This window comes from Lepidochelys kempii, chromosome 6 (genome assembly GCF_965140265.1).
Source record: "Lepidochelys kempii isolate rLepKem1 chromosome 6, rLepKem1.hap2, whole genome shotgun sequence".
Classification (NCBI taxonomy): domain Eukaryota; kingdom Metazoa; phylum Chordata; order Testudines; family Cheloniidae; genus Lepidochelys; species Lepidochelys kempii.
Genome location: NC_133261.1, coordinates 124,662,360 through 124,683,509, shown reverse-complemented (window position 1 = coordinate 124,683,509; position 21,150 = coordinate 124,662,360). Strand labels below are relative to the sequence as shown.

Below are 21,150 nucleotides of genomic sequence, written 5' to 3'. Positions count from 1 at the left end.
AGCTTATCATTCTGTTTATACTGGAACTACAATACCGTAGCTCTGGAAGTTTGCAACCCCCTGCATAAGCAAGACTCTAATGAGAAGTGAAATTACACTGTAACTATCAGATCAGTTTTTCTCACCAGGCTTATCTGTGAGAGGCTGACTCCTTTACAGTGAATGGTACTCCTTTGACATGTCCACGGTAGAAACATCCACTTCAAATCTTAAAGCTTTAATTTTTTTTTTTTTTTTTTTGAAACTTTCTTCTGTATAAGAAAAGGAGGACTTCTGGCACCTTACAGACTAACAAATTTATTTGAGCATAAGCTTTCATGAGCTACAGCTTTGACTTTGTAGTGAGTAACAAGAGTAGAAGAGGAGCAGAGACTGATTCTACTGGGATCTACAACTTCTAGTTCTGTAGAATATTCTTTGGATCCAGTATAAAACACCTTTTACTATAAAGAGGTTGCAGATGCATCTTCTGGTGCACCTGAGATAAGGGGCTGCTTTCATCAGATGAGTCTGTCATTCTGAAGAAAATAATAATTAGGGCTGTCAAGTGATTAAAAAAATGAATTGTGATTAAACAATAATAGAATATCATTTATTTAAATATTTTTGGATGTTTTCTACACTTTCAAATATATTTCAATTATAACAAAATACAAAGTGTACAGTGCTCACTTTATATTTTTATTACAAATATTTGCGCTGTGAAAAACAAAAGAAATAGTATTTTTCAATTCACTGTAGTGCAATCTCTTTATCATGAAAGTTGAACTTAAAAATGCAGGATATTATGTACAAAAAAGTAACTGCATTCAAAAATAAAACAATGTAAAACTTTAGCACCTACAAGTCTGCTCAGTCCTATTTCTTCAGACAATCGCTCAGACCGATAAGTTTGTTTACTTTTTTAGGAGATAATGCTGCCCACTTCTTGTTCACAATGTCACTAAAAGTGAGAACAGGTGTTCTCATGGCACTGTTGTAGTCGGTGTCGCAAGATATTTACATGCCAGATGTGCTAAAGATTCATATGTCCCTTCATGCTTCAACCACCATTCCAGGGGACATGCGTCCATACTGATGACAGGTTCTGCTCAATAACAATCCAAAGCAATGCGGACCGACACATGTTCATTTTCATCATCTGATACAGATGCCACCAGCAGAAGGTTGATTTTCTCTTTTGGTGGTTCGGGTTCTGTAATTTCCACATCTGTGTGGTGCTCTTTTAAGACATCTGAAAGCATGCTCCACACCTCGTCTCTCTCAGATTTTGGAAGGTACTTCAGATTCTTAAACCTTGGGTCAAGTGCTGTAGCTATCTTTAGAAATCTCACATTGGTACCTTCTTTGCATTTTGTCAAATCTGCAGTGAAAGTGTTCTTAAAATGAACAACGTGCTGCTGAGTCATCATCCGAGACTACTGTAACATGAAATATAAGGCAGAATGTGGATAAAATAGAGCCGGAGACATACAGTTCTCTCCCAAGGAGTTCAGTCACAAATTTAATTAACACATTAGTTTTTAACGAGAATCATCAGCATGGAAGCATATCCTCTGGAATGGTGGCCGAAGCATGAAAGGGCGTACGAATGTTTAATGTATATGTGGCATGTAAATACCTTGCAATGCCAGTTACAAAAGTCCCATTTGAATGTCTGTTCTCGCTTTCTGGTGACATTGTAAATAAGACATGGACAGCATTATCTCCTGTAAATGTAAACAAACTTGTTTGTCTTAGTGATTGACTGAATGAGAAGTAGGACTGAGTGGACTTGTAGGCTCTAAAGTTTTGCGTTTTGTTTTTGAGTGCAGTTATGCAACAAAAGAATGTACATTTGTAAGTTGCACTTGCACGATAAAGAGATTTCACTACAGTACTTGTATGAGGTGAATTGAAAAATACGGTTTCTTTTGTTTATCATTTTTACAGTGCAAATATTTGTAATAAAAAATATAAAGCGAGCAGTGTACAGTTTGTATTCTGTGTTGTAATTGAAATCAATATATTTGAAAATGTAGAAAAAAATCCAGAAATATTTAATAAATTTTAATTGGTATTCTATTGTCTATCCCTTCCTTAGGTCCCGGGGGCTTTAGTGTCAGTCTCTGTACACAATTTTCTTTAGGGACACTGGTTTTCCTTCAGCCTCACCCAAAATTCCTGTCTAAAAGTGGTTTCTCATTTTTCACATTATTCAAGCAATATATTTGATGACTTTCTTTCCAAAGCCTCATTCGAGTAAAGGGGAAGAAAAGCTCAACACTCTAGATGTTAGAAGAGGTTTGGCTTATTATCTGGATCAGACTAGGCCTTTCAGATCTTCATTTGAGCGCTTCGTTGCAGGTTCAGACAATAAAGGGTCAACCAGAGGATCTCTTCCTGGATTTCTAATTGTTGTCCTTTGTGCTACTGATTGTCTGATATTGCACTGCCAAGAGGTGGCTCAGGCTACTTCCACAGCCTTCCTGCCTCGTGTACCCATACAGGGCATTTGTAGGGCAGCAACCTGGTCATCAGTCCGTACGTTTGCCCCTCACTATACCATTTCTTATCAATCTAGAGCTGTTGCCAGATTTGGACGAGTGGTCCTACAGTCTCTGTTCAGGTAGATTCCAAGCCCACCTCCAGTTTGAAATGTTTGAGAGTCACCTACAGTGGAATAAACATGTGCAGTCACTCAAATGAAAAATGTTTACCTACCTTTCCATAACTGTTGTTCTTGGAGCTGTGTTGCACGTGTCTTTTCCATGACTCGCCCTCCTTCCCCTCTCTACCAGAATCTTTCCAGTAGGAAGGAACCCAGAGGAGTCGGGGGCAGCTTGGCCCTTTATATCTGGGGTGCAGTGGTGGGAGGCACCAGAGAGTGCTCATGCTACCCCAACAGGTACTGCTGAGGGACACCTCTCCGACAGCTGTGTATGAGGTGCACACTCGCCTACAGTGGTATGGGTATGTACAACATGTCTTGAAGAACAACAGTTACGGAAAAGTAGGTAACTGTGTTTTTAAAACACTTGGAGGTTTATGCAACTGAAACTGAATTTCCAAGCTGTTTTGCTGTAATCGCTCATGACATTTTAATTTGATTCATTGGGATTCTGAAAATATAGTCTACTGTACAAGCAGAATAAAGCTTTGGGAGAACAAACTTATCAGAAGGAGTTTCACTGCAAAGACCAGAAAATGTCTGCTAACTCAGATAGGAGCTAGTTTTATCAGATACATATTCCTCATTACAAAACTGCCATAATGACATATTGACGGCTCCTCTGGAAATTTGAAGCTTTTATATACATGTATCCTCTACTGACCCATTGTTCTGTTTAAAAATGAGTCTATTCTTGTGTTTACTCAGGAGCTCTAGTATTCAGCTGTGGTGGCTCACATCTTCCCTAGTGGAGAGCCACAAAATCATTGCTAGGCCATTACATTATGACACTACACCAGTTTGGCTCAGTTTCATTTCATATTGATGCAACATCACATCAAGATCTTGGAGTGTGGTTTTTGTGGCTCTCTGCAACTCCTTTCAATGCCGTCTTGTCCACTGTTCCAACATCTTTTCTGACTACTCAGAGGGATCTTTGCAGTGTTCATTTCCTTAGTGCATTTAGGTCCACTCCACCTGACTGTCTTGTGTTGAATATGGAGAGGTATGTGGGGCAAGGGCTGCAATGAATGACAGTCAGTTCATGTTGCTTGAGTGCAGACAGTGTAGTGAGTTTGAGAGTCCCGAAGGAGTTGTATATTGGTGATGGAGAAGACTGGTATGGTTCTGAAGGAGCGTTCTTAGTAGTTGGATATTTTGAACTGTATAATTACTGTAATAATGTACTATAATCAATTTAATTACACTTGTGAAAAATCTGCATAATTACACATTTATTTCAGGGATTAGGCTCTTGTGTAAATGTTCAATATTGACTCTGGCTGAGGAAAACATCAAATTCATTTTTTCAAGAGAACTAATTTGGCTCACTCACTAACGCAAGAAGCTGGTTGTATAGCGTAACTATAGCTACATTGTAGTTAAAACTGAAGCTAGCTTTCTGTTGTAAGCCCAACTTTCAACCCCCCCCCACTTTTTTCCGAAAAGAGACAAACCTTCCTGAAATTCCCCACGCTGCATCTCATGCGAGGCTTGACTTTGTCTGGGAAGCTAGATTAAAAATTAGAGCGTTTTAATTTATGGTGTCTTGAAAAATTGTCCTAAATTTCATGATTTACTTATTTATTTTGATATGGTGATACCCTAATTATTGGGTGAACTCTTTTTATAATATATGTAACTCGCCTCGCGTTATGGGTGAGGCCTTGTGTGTGGTGACGTAGCATCAAGAGAGGTGGTCTTTCAGATAAGGTAGGTCCTAGCCCCCATAGGGCTTTACAGATAAGTCAGCAAGTAAATTCTAGGTGGTTAGGGCTGCCAACTTCCTAATTGCACAAAAACAAACACCCCTGCCCTGCCCCTTCTCTGTGGCCCCACCCCTGCTCGCTCCATCCCCACTCCCTCCGTTGCTTGCTCTTCCCCACCCTCATTCAGTTTCACCAGGCTGGGGCAGGGGGTTGGTGTGTAGGAGGAGGATGCGGGCTCTGGGCTGGGTCAGGGAGTTGAGGTACGGAGGGTGGGGTCTGGTCTCTGGGCTGGGGCTGGGAATGAGGAGTTTGGGGTTGTCAAGGTTCCTTCCTCACTCTGAACTCTAGGGTACAGATGTGGGGACCTGCATGAAAACCTCCTAAGCTTACTTTTAGCAGCTTAGGTTAAAATTTCCCCAAGGTACAAACTATTTTACCCTTTGCCCTTGGACTTCCACTGCCACCACCAAATGTTTATCTGGGTTTATTTATTAGGAAAGCGTTGTTTGGAAATGTCTTTCCCCCCAAAATCCTCCCAACACTTGCACCCCACTTCCTCGGGAAGGTTTGGTAAAAATCCTCACCAATTTGCATAGGTGACCACAGACCCAAACCCTTGGATCTTAAGAAGAATGAAAAAGCATTCAGTTTCTGAAAAGAAGGATTTTAATAGAAGTAAAAAGTAAAAAAGAATCGCCTCTGTAAAATCAGGATGGTAAATACCTTACAAGGTAATTAGATTCAAAACATAGAGAATCCCTCTAGGCAAAACCTTAAGTTACAAAAAGACACACAGACAGGAATATTCATTCTATTCAGCACAGCTTAATTTCTCAGCCATTTAAAGAAATCATAATCTAACACATATCTAGCTAGATTACTTACTAAATTCCAAGACTCCATTCCTGTTCTGTCCCCGGCAAAAGCATCACCCAGACAGACACAGACCCTTTGTTTCTCTCCCTCCTCCCAGCTTTTGAAAGTATCTTGTCTCCTCATTGGTCATTTTGGTCAGGTGCCAGCGAGGTTATCCTAGCTTCTTAACCCTTTACAGGTGAAAGGATTTTTCCTCTGGCCAGGAGGGATTTTAAAGGTATTTACCCTTCCCTTTATATTTATGACAGGGGTGTGCAGGAGGGGGCTCAGGGCTGGGGCATGGTGTTGGGGGGTGTGGGCTCTGGGAGGGAGTTAGGGTGCAGGAGGGGATTCCAGGCTGGGGCAGGGGTTTGGGATGTGGAAGGGGGTTTGGTGTGCGTGGTCCTGGCGGTGCTTACCGCGGTTCCCGGGAATCAGCCCGCCAGGTCCCGGCAGTGCAGCCCCTAGGTGCATGGGTGGCCAGGGAGGTGCCATGTGCTGCTCTTGTGGCCGCAGGTGCTGCCCCCTCAGCTCCCATTGGTTGCGGTTCCCAGCCAGTGGGAGCTGCAGAGCTGGCACCAGGGGTAAGGGCAGCGCGTGGAGCCTCCCTGACCACCCTTGTGCCTAGGGGCTGCAAGGACCTGGCAGCTGCTTCCAGGAGCCGCATGGAGCTAGGACAGGCAGGGTGCTTGCCTTAGCCCCGGACCCCCACTGTGCCACAGACTGGACTTGTAACGGCTGCCGCCCGGAGCTCCCAGGGTCCCTTTTCGACTGGGTGTTCTGGTTTAAAACCCGACGCCTGGCAACCCTCTAGGTCGTAGTGAATAGGGAGCCAGTGTAGATCCAGAAGCACTGGGGTTACATGCTCCTGGGAGGAGGTACAGTGTAACAAAGGTGCTGCCAAATTCTGCACCAGCTTCATTGCTCAGCCTCTTAAAATCATCAGAATGGCTCTGCCTACAAACTCAGGTTATTTTCTATTGCCTTTGCTGACAAGAAATTCTTATTTCTTTGGAGGGAACGTTTAGAAAAATTATCAGCTTGTATCCCAGACCAAGTGCAGCAGGGAAAGGATTAATGGGCTTCTTAAAGAGGGATTATAAGTGAATCCCTGTACTGAGACTGTGGTGGAAAAATGCTCCATACAATTTGCCTTAAAGTGTCCAGATGTAGAAGTGGTCCTTTGCTTTCCTCTCCTTTTAATCTATGGCTGTAGCCAGCACAGAATTCTTACCCAGCAGTGGGTGCGTGTGTGTGTGAGAGAGAATATGACCTGTTACTGACTCCACATAAAAAGAAAAGGAAATTTTCCTGTTAACTTGTTAGGGTTTTTGCATATATTTTAACAAACTTTAGGGGGCACCATTTATGGGTGAATGGGGTGGCTAGAGAGGTGATAATATATATTATTATATTGCTGTAGAAACAGGCTGGATTCCTTGACTGTTCATCTCTACATATTCTGATAATCAGGTGTAGGTTTTGTTGTAAAGGGCGTGATAGCGCGTTAGCTGGACTCCATTAAAGCGCACACTTCCAACCTTAATTATTTTTAAACGATGTTCAAAGTTAATGAATTTGTAGTTGCATATTTTCAGGTGGAATTCTAGCTTCATTTTTTTGAATGATTATAACTTTGATTTTTATAGGTGGATTCTTTTCTTTGGGCTTGTCTACTCGGGGATGCTAATGAAGGTTAATCCAAACTAACTAAAGTTGTGAATTAAAAGTGGATTAGTTAAATTGCATTAAACCCTCGTGTGGACATTCTCATTCAAAAACAAAGTGGCCTTGATTCAATTTAGTTTAATTGGCCTGTGTACACCTGGTCGATAAAAGTTACCTAGGGCGCTTTAATGTAATACTGTTTCAAACACACTATGTTAAAATGCACCGGCAGGGTCTACATAGACCAATTAATGTGAAGCACGCTAGTTTGCTTTGGCAATCACATTCACAGAGAGTGAATTATCCCACGCTGTAGACAAGCCCTTGGCAACTAATAGTCTAAAGCAGGTTGAAGTCAGGAAAATAAAATTTGTACAGAAGTCCAACTCTGTTCAACTTTCTAACGAAGTACATCCATAGTGTCCAATCTAAAAATAAAATTAGATTGTCCAGTCTGGGCCTAAAATTAGATTTATGGCTTTATTTTGATGTGTGGATGCTTGCATGTAGGTTCCCTTGCATTTCTGCTTTGCTTATGTACTCCAGTGTCCATGTGCATGTATGGTAATGCAATGAACTCCTGTAGAATTCTCTTGCCTTCTTTTACGCTTGAACTCAGAAGATCAATGTTGTTACATGTTTCACAGTTTATGGCAATTGCATCTGTTTCCCCTCAGTGCTTCAGCAAGGGCACCCACTCTTAAGCCTCCTGCTTCCCTGGCCATCACCTCTGTTGGGTGGAGACATGCAACTCTTTCTCTTCTGATGGGGATGTTTCCAGGCTGAACAGTTTCATGTCTTCACTGTGTTATTCCCAGTTATTCCCAGCAGATACAGTCTGCCCAAGCACACCTGGTTGCTTTTTATTCAGAGACGGTTAACAGTGTGACTGCCTACAATTATAGATACCACACAGTTCTTCTTATGCAAGCCCATTTTATGAAAGTAAAAGCACTACAGAGAAAACATGAAAAGCAGTAAGAAAACCTACACACATGCTAATAAGCTCACTAGGGTTCCCTCAGTCCTAACCCAGGCTGTAGTAGGAGCAGTGCTTCCAAACCCCACCATGTGGGATTCCTTGTTATTTCAAGTTCATCACATCTTCAGCTCAGAACACACACAGTTTTTGGGGCCTCAGGAGTCCTTCTAACCCTTTCCTAAGGATTGGGGCCATCAGATGGCCCCGAGCCTGTTTAAAACCAGGATATTTACCCAACAAATCCTTTTTGTCTGGGGAAAGATTCAGGACATTCTTCAAGGTAGGCCAAGATTTAGGCCTTTGTTTCTCTCTCCTTCCTCTTACCTTCAGCTCTCTTCTAAGGTCATATCCTATATCTGGCTATATAATAGGCAGAAGTTTGATTTCTTGGCTAAATTAAAACTTCATAAACATGGTTTAACTTTTTGCAAAAGGTTTGGATTGAGAGGTGACACGGTCACCCGTTACCCTGTATTTATTGATTCTTGCTGGACAGCCTTTGATGTGTTTTGTGATCTGTTTTTTGGCCTTTAAAATATATACATTTCTTGAAAATCGGGTGGTGGTGGGGAACCTCCCCGCCGCCAAACGAATGGACCCTAGTGTTCTAAACTGCAAAGCTTTCCTGTACATATTAAGAACCCCTGAGAGGTGATTTGTCCAAGGATAACTGATTTCCGAAACTCTTATTTGTGTAGATTTTCAGGTTTGCACTTAAGAAGTAGCTATTAGTTTTGATGTAGCACTCTTAGAAGTAATTATGTATCAAATATAGTAGTAGTTAAGGAATCTGGGGAAAAAAAACCTGACCTGAAACTAATTCTTGTTCTTCTTTTTTGTCCTTAGATATTATTTTTTCTTCCTTTCTAGGAAGTAGTTAAGAAAAAGCACAATGGAGTTTTATGAGTCTACCTATTTTATCATCCTCATTCCTTCAGTGGTTATTACGGTCATCTTCCTCTTCTTCTGGCTTTTCATGAAAGAAACATTATACGATGAAGTCCTTGCAAAACAGAAAAGGGACCAAAAGTTTCTGCCTTCTAAGATGGATAAAAAGAAAACGGAGAAGAAAAAGAACAAGAGGAAAGATGCTCAGAATGGGAACCTCCATGAGTCGGATTCTGAGAGCACACCTCGGGAGTTTAAACTGTCTGATGCCCTGATTGCAGATGACGAGCACGTACTTCCTGTTCCCTTGGGTCTGACTGAAGCTTCGAGCAGCGTTAGAGAACGGAAGAAGAAGGAGAAGAAACATAAGACTGTGCAAGAGGAGCACGTATCTAAGGAATCAGAAGGAGCCAAGCCTGCAGGCAAGAAAATTGAACCGGTCCCTGTTACGAAACAGCCCACTCCACCCTCTGAAGCAGCAGGATCGAAGAAGAAACCTGGGCAGAAGAAGCCGAAAAATGGAATCGGTATCTCATGTTACATATATTACTTGCATGCCAAAACTGTGTTCTGCTTATTGCAAGGCAATGTAGCATTTAGTTATTTATCAGAACTGTTCTTCTAGTTCTGCATTGGGCAAAAGTTCACTTCTCATTTTTAAGGGTTTTTTGTTTTTTCCATATTTCATCTGGCGGTGATGCCTTCCCTTTTCTCCCCGCCCCCCCTTCCCGTATTTATTTACCTCTACCAAAATTGGTGAGGTAATCTCCTAATTATCTCCTAATTCTGTTTTGTTCTATCGTTTGGCTAAATTGGTCTTAAGCTATTAAAGTCTTGATTACCTCAAAGACTGTAGAAAAATGTTTGCTAAACACTCTCTGGCATCCTGCTATCCCAAAATGAGACCCTAGGACATGAGAGAGACAAGATGGGTGAGGTAATATTTTTTTATTGGACCAACTCACCCACCTTGTCTCGCTCGTATTCAGGGATCAACATGGCTACAACATTATTTCAAACCCTAGCACCTAGCAGTTGCTCTGATGAGAGTGGGCATACATAAAGCCCTGAATCCTATGGCAATTAATTTTGCTTTAAGTTACCAGGATCTTTCTATAAGTTGGTTACTGCAAAGTCTGATACCTATGATAAGAACTCTTTCCACTGGGTAACTATCTTGGAACTGTAAGAAGTAGAAAATTTTAAATAAAATGCTCTCTGCAGCTAGAAAAGAAACTGGTACAGCCATTATAGCCAACCTGCGTTACTAGAGTGTAGATCCTTCCTGCAGAAGGCAAGGACGCTGCCTGATCATAGACTGACTTATTGGCTTCTTTTTTATCCATATTATTGAGGTAGCAAAAGCTAGTATGTTAAATGTGTTAACGACAATTGCTTAAACATGAACAATGGTTTAAAAATATTCCAACTCTTAAAAGAATTCAAAAACAATTGGAGGTCTTGGCCTTTTTATATGCGGCTGTATGTAACCTGTTAGACACAGCGAGTGGGGAAAAAAAAATGACATAGTTGGTTTGTGGTTTAGAATAGAAAAGCAGATGTACAAAATCCTATAGTGTGGGTATTCAGATCTTTTCAGAAACTGTCTTTGTGGGCCTGGCTATGAAATGTGGTTTGAAAAGACTGTTTTGAGGGCAACCACAACTAACTTTTATCCTTGGATTACAGAAACTGCCATAACCCTATTGTGTGTTCCAGCTCTGATGGGAAGATCATGTAGAATATTCTCTCCAAAAAGAGAGCTGAATGTCTATTATAAGCAACTTTAAAGGGAATAGTTCCATCACATGGGACATTATTTTCTGCTTCTCACAGTTCCAGTATTTGTTGAGTGGGGAGAGGTGAATTGTTTAAGGGGGTGGCAGGAATATGTTGCTGAAAATGAGAAGTTAACTTCTGTAACAAAAAGACCACCAATTTTGCTTTTGTGCCGCAACGCATCTTGATTGGAATTGTTAAAACTAGAGAATGCCAATTGCCATTTGTTTCAGTCTTTGGTTTCACTGCTCTGTGTTCTGCTTGCATGTATAATTCCCAGCATTGTTGCTGCTGCTAAGTTTGCTACAACCCTGTATTGTCTTTGGGTTTAACTTGGCTTTATTACATATGCACGCAGAACTTTAAATTCTGATTAAAGTGTAGGTGAGAGCATCTTCAGTCTGGAATGACTTCGCTGCTTATTGCAGTTTCACTATTTAAATGTAGTTCTTTGTAAATAGAGAAGTGAATGTCTCTCTCATATCCCTTTTGTAGATGACCAGGATTCAAAGAGTGAGTCATTTATGTCTCCTACCAAAAAACAAGACCCGCTGCTGTTCCAGCATGAGATAAAACAAGAAAGTGGATCAGGAAAGAAGAAAGTTTCTACAAAGAAACAAAAAATTGACACTGGTGAGATAATACTACAGAATATTTCTTAGTTCAAGTATCATTAACTAGGTATTACGTAAATAGGCATACACTTGAGTAGCACAACCAATTTACATCCCCTAAAATTGGTAAAGGAGTAGCTTTTCTAATCAAAAAGTAGGAATTTTAGAGGGCAGAGACCTTTTAATTTCCTTAAAAGAAAAGAGAGAATTATTCGAAATGGGGTATTGTTTTAGGCTTAAACGCTACCTTGCTTTAGGCAAAAGTCATTAGAAAGTCATCAAATTTCAATTACCCCAAGCCTTCTATTCATCCTTTCTGATAATACGATGTCTCAAGGGAACATGGAGTGAAATTGAAAAGAGACATATTTAAAACTTATAAAAGTGACTAATTTTTCTTTTACACAACACACAAGCCAATGGTACTTGTTACAGCCCAATGACACTGAGACTGAGGTGGTTGGTTAGGATTCAGTAAAGAACTTTGTAGGGTTGGGCACATCCACAGTTATGTTACGGATAATAAACCCTCATGTTTCGGAGAGTAAGCTGATCATGAACTGGTCCAGGCTGTCATCACTCTGCATTTGAATTCCTGTAACATCTTTTCTCTGGCCTTGACAAGTACTTTGTTGCCCTGCTCATATCCATTCCAAAGGCTGCTGCAAGATCATATTCCTAGCCCATGCTTTGACTTTGTCACCCATCTCTTTGGCTCTCCCTTCGCTTTTGCTATCACATCAAACCTAAGCTGCTTGTCTTCATTTTCAAGGCCCTTCATGGCGTATCCTTGCCCTATCCTCTCTCATTTGCTATTGAGATGTCTGTTCCTGCCTCCAATCAGCCCATTATGCCAGCCTCCATCATCCACTTGTTAAATTTTAGAACAAGCAGTTTCCTGCTCCCCCCTCACACTTGGGAGAAGTTCCCTGCAAACATCTGCAAAACCATTCTCCTCCTCCTCCAAAAATTCCATGATGCCTTCAGAAAGCGTGACAATCCTTAGACTGTTGGTGCGCTGAGAGAGACCACTGCCTATCATGCTAACCAATATTTTCTTGTTGTTTCCTGGGACTTCCCTGTCTCTCTTTATCCATCTGCCTCTTGTTCTGTTTGCACAGTGGTTCTTGACTGGGGCTTCTAGTTGCTATGGTAAAACAAATAATTTAATAACAAAAATAGCTGCATCATGAGAGAACTTCCTCAGAGGTATCTTACTGCATAGTTGTCCATAAGGGAATTGCTTGCATGTTCCTCTGATGAATATGGGGCTAGTCACTATCAGACAGGTAGTGATCCTGTATGGCATTTTCTTTCTTCAGTCTGTTTCAGCCAGAGTGCTAACATTTCTTGGACCATAGACCTTGCCCATGCATAGGGAAATGTACCAAAAACTCAATTTCCAGCACCAGGTCAGCTGAACTGGCATGAAAACCAGTAACGTAGTCAAGGGTCCAACAGCCAAGCAGTTTTAACCCGTTTGGTTTAGACTCATTTTTCAGCCAGTTTCAGTAAAATGGTGAGGGGGAAATGGCTGTAATGAGCTTGCCTGTAGTATGGTTTCCAGCTGGTTCAGCTAAACTGCTCCTAGATTTAGGTTGGATGTAATGGTAAACTTTCCTGAAGTAGACATGACTATGTACAGGCTGGTGACTTATGATTCAGAGGAAGTATAGGGTGCTCGCCTAGGTGTCAGAGCTGGTTTCTCTTGCCAGCGCTGAGCTGCCAGGTGACCTTGGGCAAATCACTCCACCTCCTTGGGCAGGGACTGTCTCCTGCTGTGGGTTTATACATTGCCTAGCACTGGGGCTCCCAGTATCACTCGGCATGTCTAAGCACTACTGTAGTACAAATAACCTGTGAGCTTGCTGTTGCAAAATGCTAGATTTCGTAGTGAAATCGACTTCAGTCTGCAAATGTGCTAGGCCTGACTGCTGTCCCTAGTGTATTCTGCCTGAGCAGTTTCGTTTGCTTGTGGGAATAACTCGCTGGGTGTATTACATATAAAGTAGATCAATATTTCACAAATATAATAGTCATTTTCCCCCCATCTTAAACTTTATGAACGCTGAACTCTCCATGGTGTTACAGCCATAGGCAGTCAAGCCTCATAAGTTACATGTGGCTATTTCATTAAAGCAAAATGAAAGTTGGAATACGAATGTCAGTTTATCCGCTGGCCAAGTACTAAAAGGCGGTATTGATAAATGTAAATTGAGTTATTAAATCCTTCTTTTAGAGATACTCATTTGATTAGTTAATTGAACAACTGTACTCAGGTTATTAATCTGTGGTGAAAAACAGAAATGAGGATTTATGAAACTCTAGCTGATGAAGTTTTTAAAAGAGGACCAGGTACATTTCACCCACCTCTTTCTACCATGATGTGCTTAAGTTTTGAAGTGAAGGATAACTATTATATGACATTAACATGTTCCATGGAACTGTAGTTACAGCTTTGGTTGATGAGCCTCCTATTCATGCGACTACATACATTCCTTTGATGGATAACTCTGATCTGAACCCTTTGGTGGAAAAGAAAGAAGTGGCTGATATGGCCAAACAAGACATAACCGAGGCGATCCAGAAAAGCAGTGCTAAGAAACTGAAGAATGAAACTGATAAAGGTAATGTAACAAAAAGAGATAATGTAATCAATTTACAGCCTCTGTTGTGTGTGGAAGTTTCATCTCTTCAGCTCAACAGATTCATGCATGTTCAACTCCATCTTCAGAATGTGTCTATACATTGTTAAAAATATTCCAATAGGAAAGCAGACATTGATTTTCTTAATCCTTCAAAAAACCCTGTCTTATTCCCTAGGAATCCCTCGTCTTTGGGGGTTTATTTCTGACTACAGGGAATTGCTTTTACATTTACCCATCCTTTCGATCCTTTTTACAGTTCTGGGTAAGGAGCCCAGTTCCCTTATTGACTTCCTGCTGAGCACTGGGAGCCCTCTGCCCCCAAAAGAAGGTTCAGAGGAGAACTGCAAGTCTCGCTCCGCTTAAATCCATTAAACACTGGCTGACTGTCAGTCCTTTCCTGAAACCCACCACCAAGCTTTTTGAAAGTCCAATCATAGGGCTTGGGGGGGACCCTGGAAACCTGTCTGTTTACATACTCAGCACCCCTGAATTTAAGTACCGTGTACTCTGAGCAAGCCAGTGCTCTATGAGGCATAACACAATAGGGACTGAAAGAGGCTGTCTGACGCTGCAGGGCCCTGAAATGTGATCTTCACATGTTTGAATGGTGGAAGAGGGGGATGTTGGGAATGAGTGAGGGGGTGACCCATTAGTCAAGCCTGTAAAAAGGATCAGTCTCTTGATGTCCTTATAAACATTATCTAATTAATGACTTGGCAGCCTGCTTTATGGCACTTTGATTTCTATATATGGTAACTTAAATATAGAATCGAAGGGATCTTGGCGACTTTCTGGGTATTAAAATGGAACCACAGCATTGTACTGTTCCTCTGTTTTTCCTTTTCTCCTGTGCTTGTAATCCAGATGGCTGCTCAATACTACAGTGAGGCTAAAAGCTTCTCAGTTGCACCCATCCCGTCTTGTTTACTCCCTTGAATGTAATTCAAATGTAGCTAATTCTTCTGTCAACTGGGATTTGTCCACCTAATTGAGAAACATTCCCTTATTTCAGTTGTAAGCTTCTTGGGCACAGAGGCAAGGTTTTCCTCTATTTGCAGAGCACCAAACACATGTTGCTTTGAGCCAAGTTCTTCTCTTCCTGCGGCATCTTAACCTACTTGACTCCTGCCAGTCAGGGATTTTGGAGTTTCGCTCCATGATAACTGCATTAGTGACGGCCTCAAATCTAGTTACTGCTTGATGCGAAGGCCTGTGGTCAAGGCTAATATGGATTTATCTGCTGAATAGAGCAGATAATTAACTACAATGGCTCAACATCTTTCCCTGGTCTGTGGGTTTCAGGGTTTTGTCATTCATTGGCTTATTCTCTTTCTAGGTAATCTCTTGAGTGCTGGTAAAACTGATTCATTTTGCCACCTGCGCTTCTACCACTTCTGTGTTAGTCAATGGGAGTTGGTTTTGATTGGACCCACGTCAAATCTTAAAAAGAACATTTGGGGTGTGGGTTTGGATCCCTTTCTGTTCTTCTTTGTATCTGCTTTTTCTTTTCATTTGTTCTTTCCAAATTAATTAGTTCTCACAAGTTTCTCCACTGACATTCATTCCAGTGCTAATTGATGTTTGGTAGGTATATTGAATATACCAGAACTTTATGCTAAATTTTACTAAAATTACTATGGGTGCAGTTTATTTTTCTGAACTGTTGCTATCATTCATATACCAAAGATAAGTAAACTGGGTTTGACTCTTCTCTTCTATCCACATTAAATCAGACTGTTTTCCTGCTGCTAGATGCCTTCGTAATTTTAATATAGGAATGAATCAAAGTTATTTTACACTGAGGCTGTTGTGTTCTTGAAAACTTCCATTTTCTCCAGTTCAGAATCATGCTGCTTGATGAATTCAATATCCTTGCTATTTGCACCTCACTCTTACTCACAAAATAATACTAATTGCCCTTTAACTTGGGAACTAAGTGCAAGTTACTGTCTCTTAACCTAAAGACTCTCCTACCTAGTACACTTCTAAATTCATGTGCTGGTTTTCATTTTCTTCAACCTGTTTGTTTGATTTGTGGCTGGTGACTTTATACCATTCTACTGAGTGCGCAAATAGTGATCTAGTAGAACTATATATTCCAAGGAGTCAGCTGCAGGCTTCGCAGTCAGATTCTGTCCTAAATATAAGGCATATTGTCTTCACTGAATATGTGACTCTTTGGTGTTTAATTTCAGTTTGAAATATCATAATACATTTATTATTTTGGAGCAAAGTAAATGAATAGATATTCACAACAGTGTAAATGTCACTATTCTTTAATTATAGAAAATGCTGAAGTAAAGTTTAAGGACTTTCTCTTGGCTATGAAGAGCATGATCTTCACTGAAGGTGAAGCCCTCTGTGTGGTTGAGCTGCTAAAGGAGAAATCCAGTGGGATTCAGGATGCCTTGCAGAAGGTGAGCGCTGTAAGAGCTAGATAGTACTATTTATTTTTAATACACAAGTGTTTGGAAGGGACACTGTCAAGTTACCTAGACCAAAAATGTGACCTGCCCGAATAATGGCTCTGTCATGAAGATCTTGCATTCATTTCCAGAACGCCTCTTTTTCTACTTACTAAGCGTTGTTTCTGTACACAGGTTAATGGTCAGCCATCAGTATACGTATACTGGCTATCCTACTAGGTCCTGGCCTGGTAGGCTGAGAGTTGGCCTTGTGCGCGTGTCAAATGAATGTTGATTGGTTGGGGAAAAAAATAGAGCCATACATTTCAGAAGGCAAAACCTACAAGATGGCGGCACTGCTAAAGCAGGCCTGTTTTCTGGCCTTGTCCTTTTTTGTGGAGATGGTATACTATAGCTCCTTGTGTTATCGCAGGAACTGAAACACAGTGGGTGAATTTGGACTGGTGGCAGGAAGAGGGATTGGGTCAAAAGGGAGAAGGAAATGAATGCTTTGTCACACCTGAGAAGGTCACTGCATCTACTCTGTACAGATGTTTGCTTGAAGTGGGGGCCAGACTATCTGCGTTAAGTAAAGTCTAACTCCATTCCCTGGGCCCCACAGCAATTTTACAGTAAGTCTTGAAGATCATTTGATAGGACACATTATGTGAAAAATCTAATGCAGCTAATTGTGGTCTTGAAAACAGATAATGCACTTTTCCATCTTCAGTACGTTCTAGAAACACTAGAGTTGTCATGTTAAGTCAGACCAATGGTTCATCTGGTGTAATATCCTTTGTTAGTACTTGATGCTTCAAAGGAAGGTGCAAAACCCCAATAAGCATGCTATTGCGTAACTCTCCATTATTTTGGGAAGCTTTCTCATTAAATCCAACAGTCATTGCATAGTGTGTCTTGAAGGAGTGTTATCCCTTACACATTTTATCTTAGCTAGTCAGCTGTCTGATGCTTATTCATATAAACATCTAAACTTCTCGAATCCTACTAGGCTTTTTGCTTTCATAGCTTGTGGCATTGGGTTCCACAGGCTAATTATGCATTGTGCAAAAACTTTCCTTTTTATATCTCTTTAAATTGGTTGACATCCAAAGAAATTAGAAGGCTCCTTATTTTATATTTTGGCATTAGTTATTTCAGCCACTGTTATGTAATCTCCTATGAATCCCCAAAGTGGTCCTGATACTTTTAGTCTCTTATGGATGTTTTCCTATGCCTAAAATCACTGTCACCTAACCTGAGCCTTTACATTCCTACTATATTCTTCTTGGGATGGGGAGACCAGAACAGAACACTGTGTGGATGGTGTCAGTGTAAAATCAATGTGTATAGTGGTGACTCTTTTCAGTAGTATTCTGTCTTGTTAATACAGCCTAGCCCCTGGTTTGCATGATATGTCTGTTTGTTGCTATTGATTTGAAGGGAGCTGTTCAAAACATAGAAGTCTTGGCTTCTATAACCCAGTAAAACCCAATAAGTGTTAACTTTTGCAAGTGAAAATGTGGATATTACCCAACCAATAGCACAGGCTGGATGTGTGTGTGTGCACGTGTGTATGTACAATATGCTTTTATAGAAAAGTTCCATTTTCACTACAAAGGTTAGTAGTTGTGGCCCTTGGACTCCACAGAGAAAAGCAGGAAATATTGTTGTCAGTCACTTTATCAAGTGGTGAAGGTATTTGCTTTGTATTATTGAGCTGCTACCAAACAATTGGCTTACTTTACCTCAAATATTCACTTACCTTCTGGCTTTCTCTCTGCCACAAACACAAAACAAAGATGGAACCATTCATGGACAAATTTAAAAGAAAACTGAATATGGATCTCCAATATATTTCACCAGTTATCAGACTTAATCTAGAAATTGCCACATAGTCACAAGTACTCCTTTTTACAAAAACATTTAGTAAGTCTGCCATCAGTCACATAAACTGAGTTCTAAAATGTCTACATGCAGTAGAGGTCACAGGCATTTATGTCGGATCTAGAATTTGCCCAGTTCCCTTTTCTTCCATTCTGTTTGCATATAGCTTTACAATAACATCTAGGGCAAGTGTGAGTTATATATTAACCCTCTCCTAGAATCAACGTGATTCAATCATGCTGATAGACTTTGCCACAGAGTAATCTTCTGGCAAGTACAATGTTTTTGCTGTCATTGCTATATGCAGAGGGGAATCCCAGGACAACATTTCCTCTATTGGGTAGTAATATGCTTTAGGAGACCAGGCTTGTTGCGTTGTAGCAGCATGTAACTTTTTTACTACGTCTGTAGATAGCGTCTCCCCAAACCACCACCTTCCTATCTGACCTCAAATATGGAGAATAATCTGCTCAAATGCAGCTATACCTGCTGTGCTGTGTGTTTTAAAGGCATATCCTGGTCTAATGAAATTTGTTAGCGGCCTTTTGTAGCAGACCCAAAACGCCTTCTCATGCATTACGTTGCTAGTAGTAGGCTGACAAATGATTGCGTGCTGGATTGTGCAGCAGTGGGCATTTAGCTGAAGGAGGGGTAGGGGGAAACCCCAGTCGTGTTTACTGCAACTTTCAATATATGCCATAATAGATAAGTCAGTTGTAATACTTTCCGCACGTTTGATCACTTTTAATATCCTTTTGCTGTAGGCTAGTAAGGGAGACTCGGCTGCAACTATACACCAGCTACAAGAAAAAGACAAAATACTTGCTGCTTTGAAGGAAGAAGCTGCGGTTGCAGAGGATCAGTGCAAGCAGCTAACTCAGGTGAATATATTGAAGGAAACAGGTATGGAATTGAAAGGAAACGAACAAGGAACCTCATGGAATTTCAGTACAGTTGCTAGTTTAATGAGATCAGTATGAAACAAAAGGAGAGATTTTCTCTTAGGAGTTTATCAAGGCTAAGTCTTTTTTATTTTTTGTTTTATTTATTTTATTGTTTTAGCCTGCCAGGCTTATGTTCACTGTATCCAATTGCTAACAGTTTAATTGTATGGGGCACTCATTAAATATAGCTAAATATGAAAGTCTTCAGACCTTCTTAACTTGAAGATTTCAGAAGAAGGCAAAACATAACAAAAGTGAAGAGAATCCTGTACAAAAATTGGTGGATGTTTATAGTAGGCCGGAGAAGAGACTATTTTCACAGTAGCACTTGCGGAGTGGAGGGGAATGGAGGTAGAAGCAGGAAGGCTTGAAATGACGGGCATGGACAAGGCTTTTAGTGGGAAGGATTGCTTTTTAGAAATGTGTAGGGGAAAGTCAAACAAGATATTGAAGTTGAGAGCCTGGGCAGATGAGTGGGGGCGGGTGGGGAGTGGTATTAATAGTGCTAGCAAACGGTTTGAAGAAGAGGAAGTTGGCCGTGGGGAGCATTCAGTCTGAGTTATTGGAAGGGCACATGTAAGACTTGAACAGAGGGTGCGGTGGAGAGAGACTTGGCAGTAGTTCATGTGTAGCTGGGAGCTGAACCTATGAGGATCAATGAGGTGTGAAACGGGAGTGGGGGAAAACGAGGACAGAACATTGGGGAAGGTGGCATGCAGAGTGCAAGGGAAGAACAACTGGTGGAGACACTGAAAGAGCAGCAGGAATGGTTGAAAGAAAACCCGGAAGAGCAGAGTACTGCAAGCACAAGGAAGGCTGTGAAATCCACAGCATAGGGCAATAATGGTGGGTGAACAATGAGAGTAGAGCAGGAAACCCTTGAACTTGAGGACTGTAACTTGGCGAAGAAAATTGATTTCTACCCCTTCACTCGGCTGAAATGGAAGGAGAATGAAAAGAGGGATGGGAAGTGAATGCAACAGGAGTTGACTGTCTCCAAGCTCCCAAAGCTTGCGGAAGGAGATATGGAGCAGCTGGAGTGACCTTGAAGGTTTTGGGGGGAGAAATACTGGGATAGTTCTGAAAGGTAAGAAAGGGGGAAAATGTGGCCAAGGGGACAGGTAGACACAGCTCAAGGCTGTGGCGGGAAGAGATGCTTCTCCCCCAGCCCCAGATCTGCTGTGGTGGGGAGAGGTGCCTCTCCCAAGCCCTGGCCCAAAACCTGCCATGACCTGGGGAGAGGTGCCTCTCCCAAGCCCTGGCCCAAAACCTGCCACGACCTGGGGAGAGGCACTTCTCCCGCAGCCCCAACCCAGCCCTGGCCCAGACCTGCCACAGCCAGGGAAGATGCACCTAACCTGTGGCCCCAACCTTGGAGCTGCAGAGGTGCTCTCTCCTTCCCCCTGCAGCCTGCACCCCAGAGCCCGCAGCCCCAGCCAAGAGCCCCCTCCGCCACCCTGAACCCCTCATCCCCAGCCCAGAGCCTGCACCCCCCAGCCAGAGCCCTCCTCCCCTCTCCCCCGAACCCTCTGCCCCAGCCCTGAGCCCCTCATCCCTGGCTCCACCCCAGAGCCTGCACCCCCAGCCAGAGTCCTCACCCTCCCACACTCCAAACCCCTCAGCCCCACCCCCGCCACATGAATTTTATGTGCACCACTATGGAGGTGATGTGTCACATACCACCTCCATAGTGGTGCACATAACAAAATTCATTCCACACATGGTTGGGAAAAATTAGGGGGACCACTGCTGGCTACATGTTAAATGTGAGATACCTCAGTCTGACACCGAGATAAAGGAGGAAAGGGCCTTTAGTCACAGTGGCGGTAACTTTTACCCATAACTGGTGCATCTCAGAAGAAATTAGCAAGATCCTGGGAGGAGAAATGAGGGAATTTTAGAAGTGGAGAAGTGCTCCTGGGTGGATGTTTTGTGAGAGGTGACAGAGTTGAGAGAATAAATTACTAGTGCAGGAAGTGGTTGTGTTTTCTAGGGAAAGCTGCAGGACAAGAGCAGAGTTAGCGAATTTTAAGGGGGTGCCGCAGGTGCGAATTATCGGGTGTAGAGAGAGATGAGAGGATGGAGTTGTGAATGCATACTTCGAATCACTGATGGAAGGAAGGT

The 21,150-nt window shown here is 41.8% G+C and overlaps 1 protein-coding gene across 10 annotated transcripts in view; it reads left to right on the top strand.

The window, feature by feature from the left end:
- KTN1 (kinectin 1) overlaps nt 1–21,150 on the top strand; it is a 111,799-nt gene that overhangs the window by 34,179 nt on the left and 56,470 nt on the right. For all 10 annotated transcript variants that reach the window (XM_073350031.1, XM_073350028.1, XM_073350036.1 and 7 more), the window contains exons 2-6: nt 8,711–9,279; nt 11,027–11,164; nt 13,596–13,772; nt 16,080–16,210; nt 18,847–18,963. In XM_073350031.1, coding sequence (XP_073206132.1) covers nt 8,757–9,279; nt 11,027–11,164; nt 13,596–13,772; nt 16,080–16,210; nt 18,847–18,963 — 1,086 coding nt within the window. In that variant the 5' untranslated portion in view covers nt 8,711–8,756. The remainder of the gene's footprint in view (nt 1–8,710; nt 9,280–11,026; nt 11,165–13,595; nt 13,773–16,079; nt 16,211–18,846; nt 18,964–21,150) is intronic.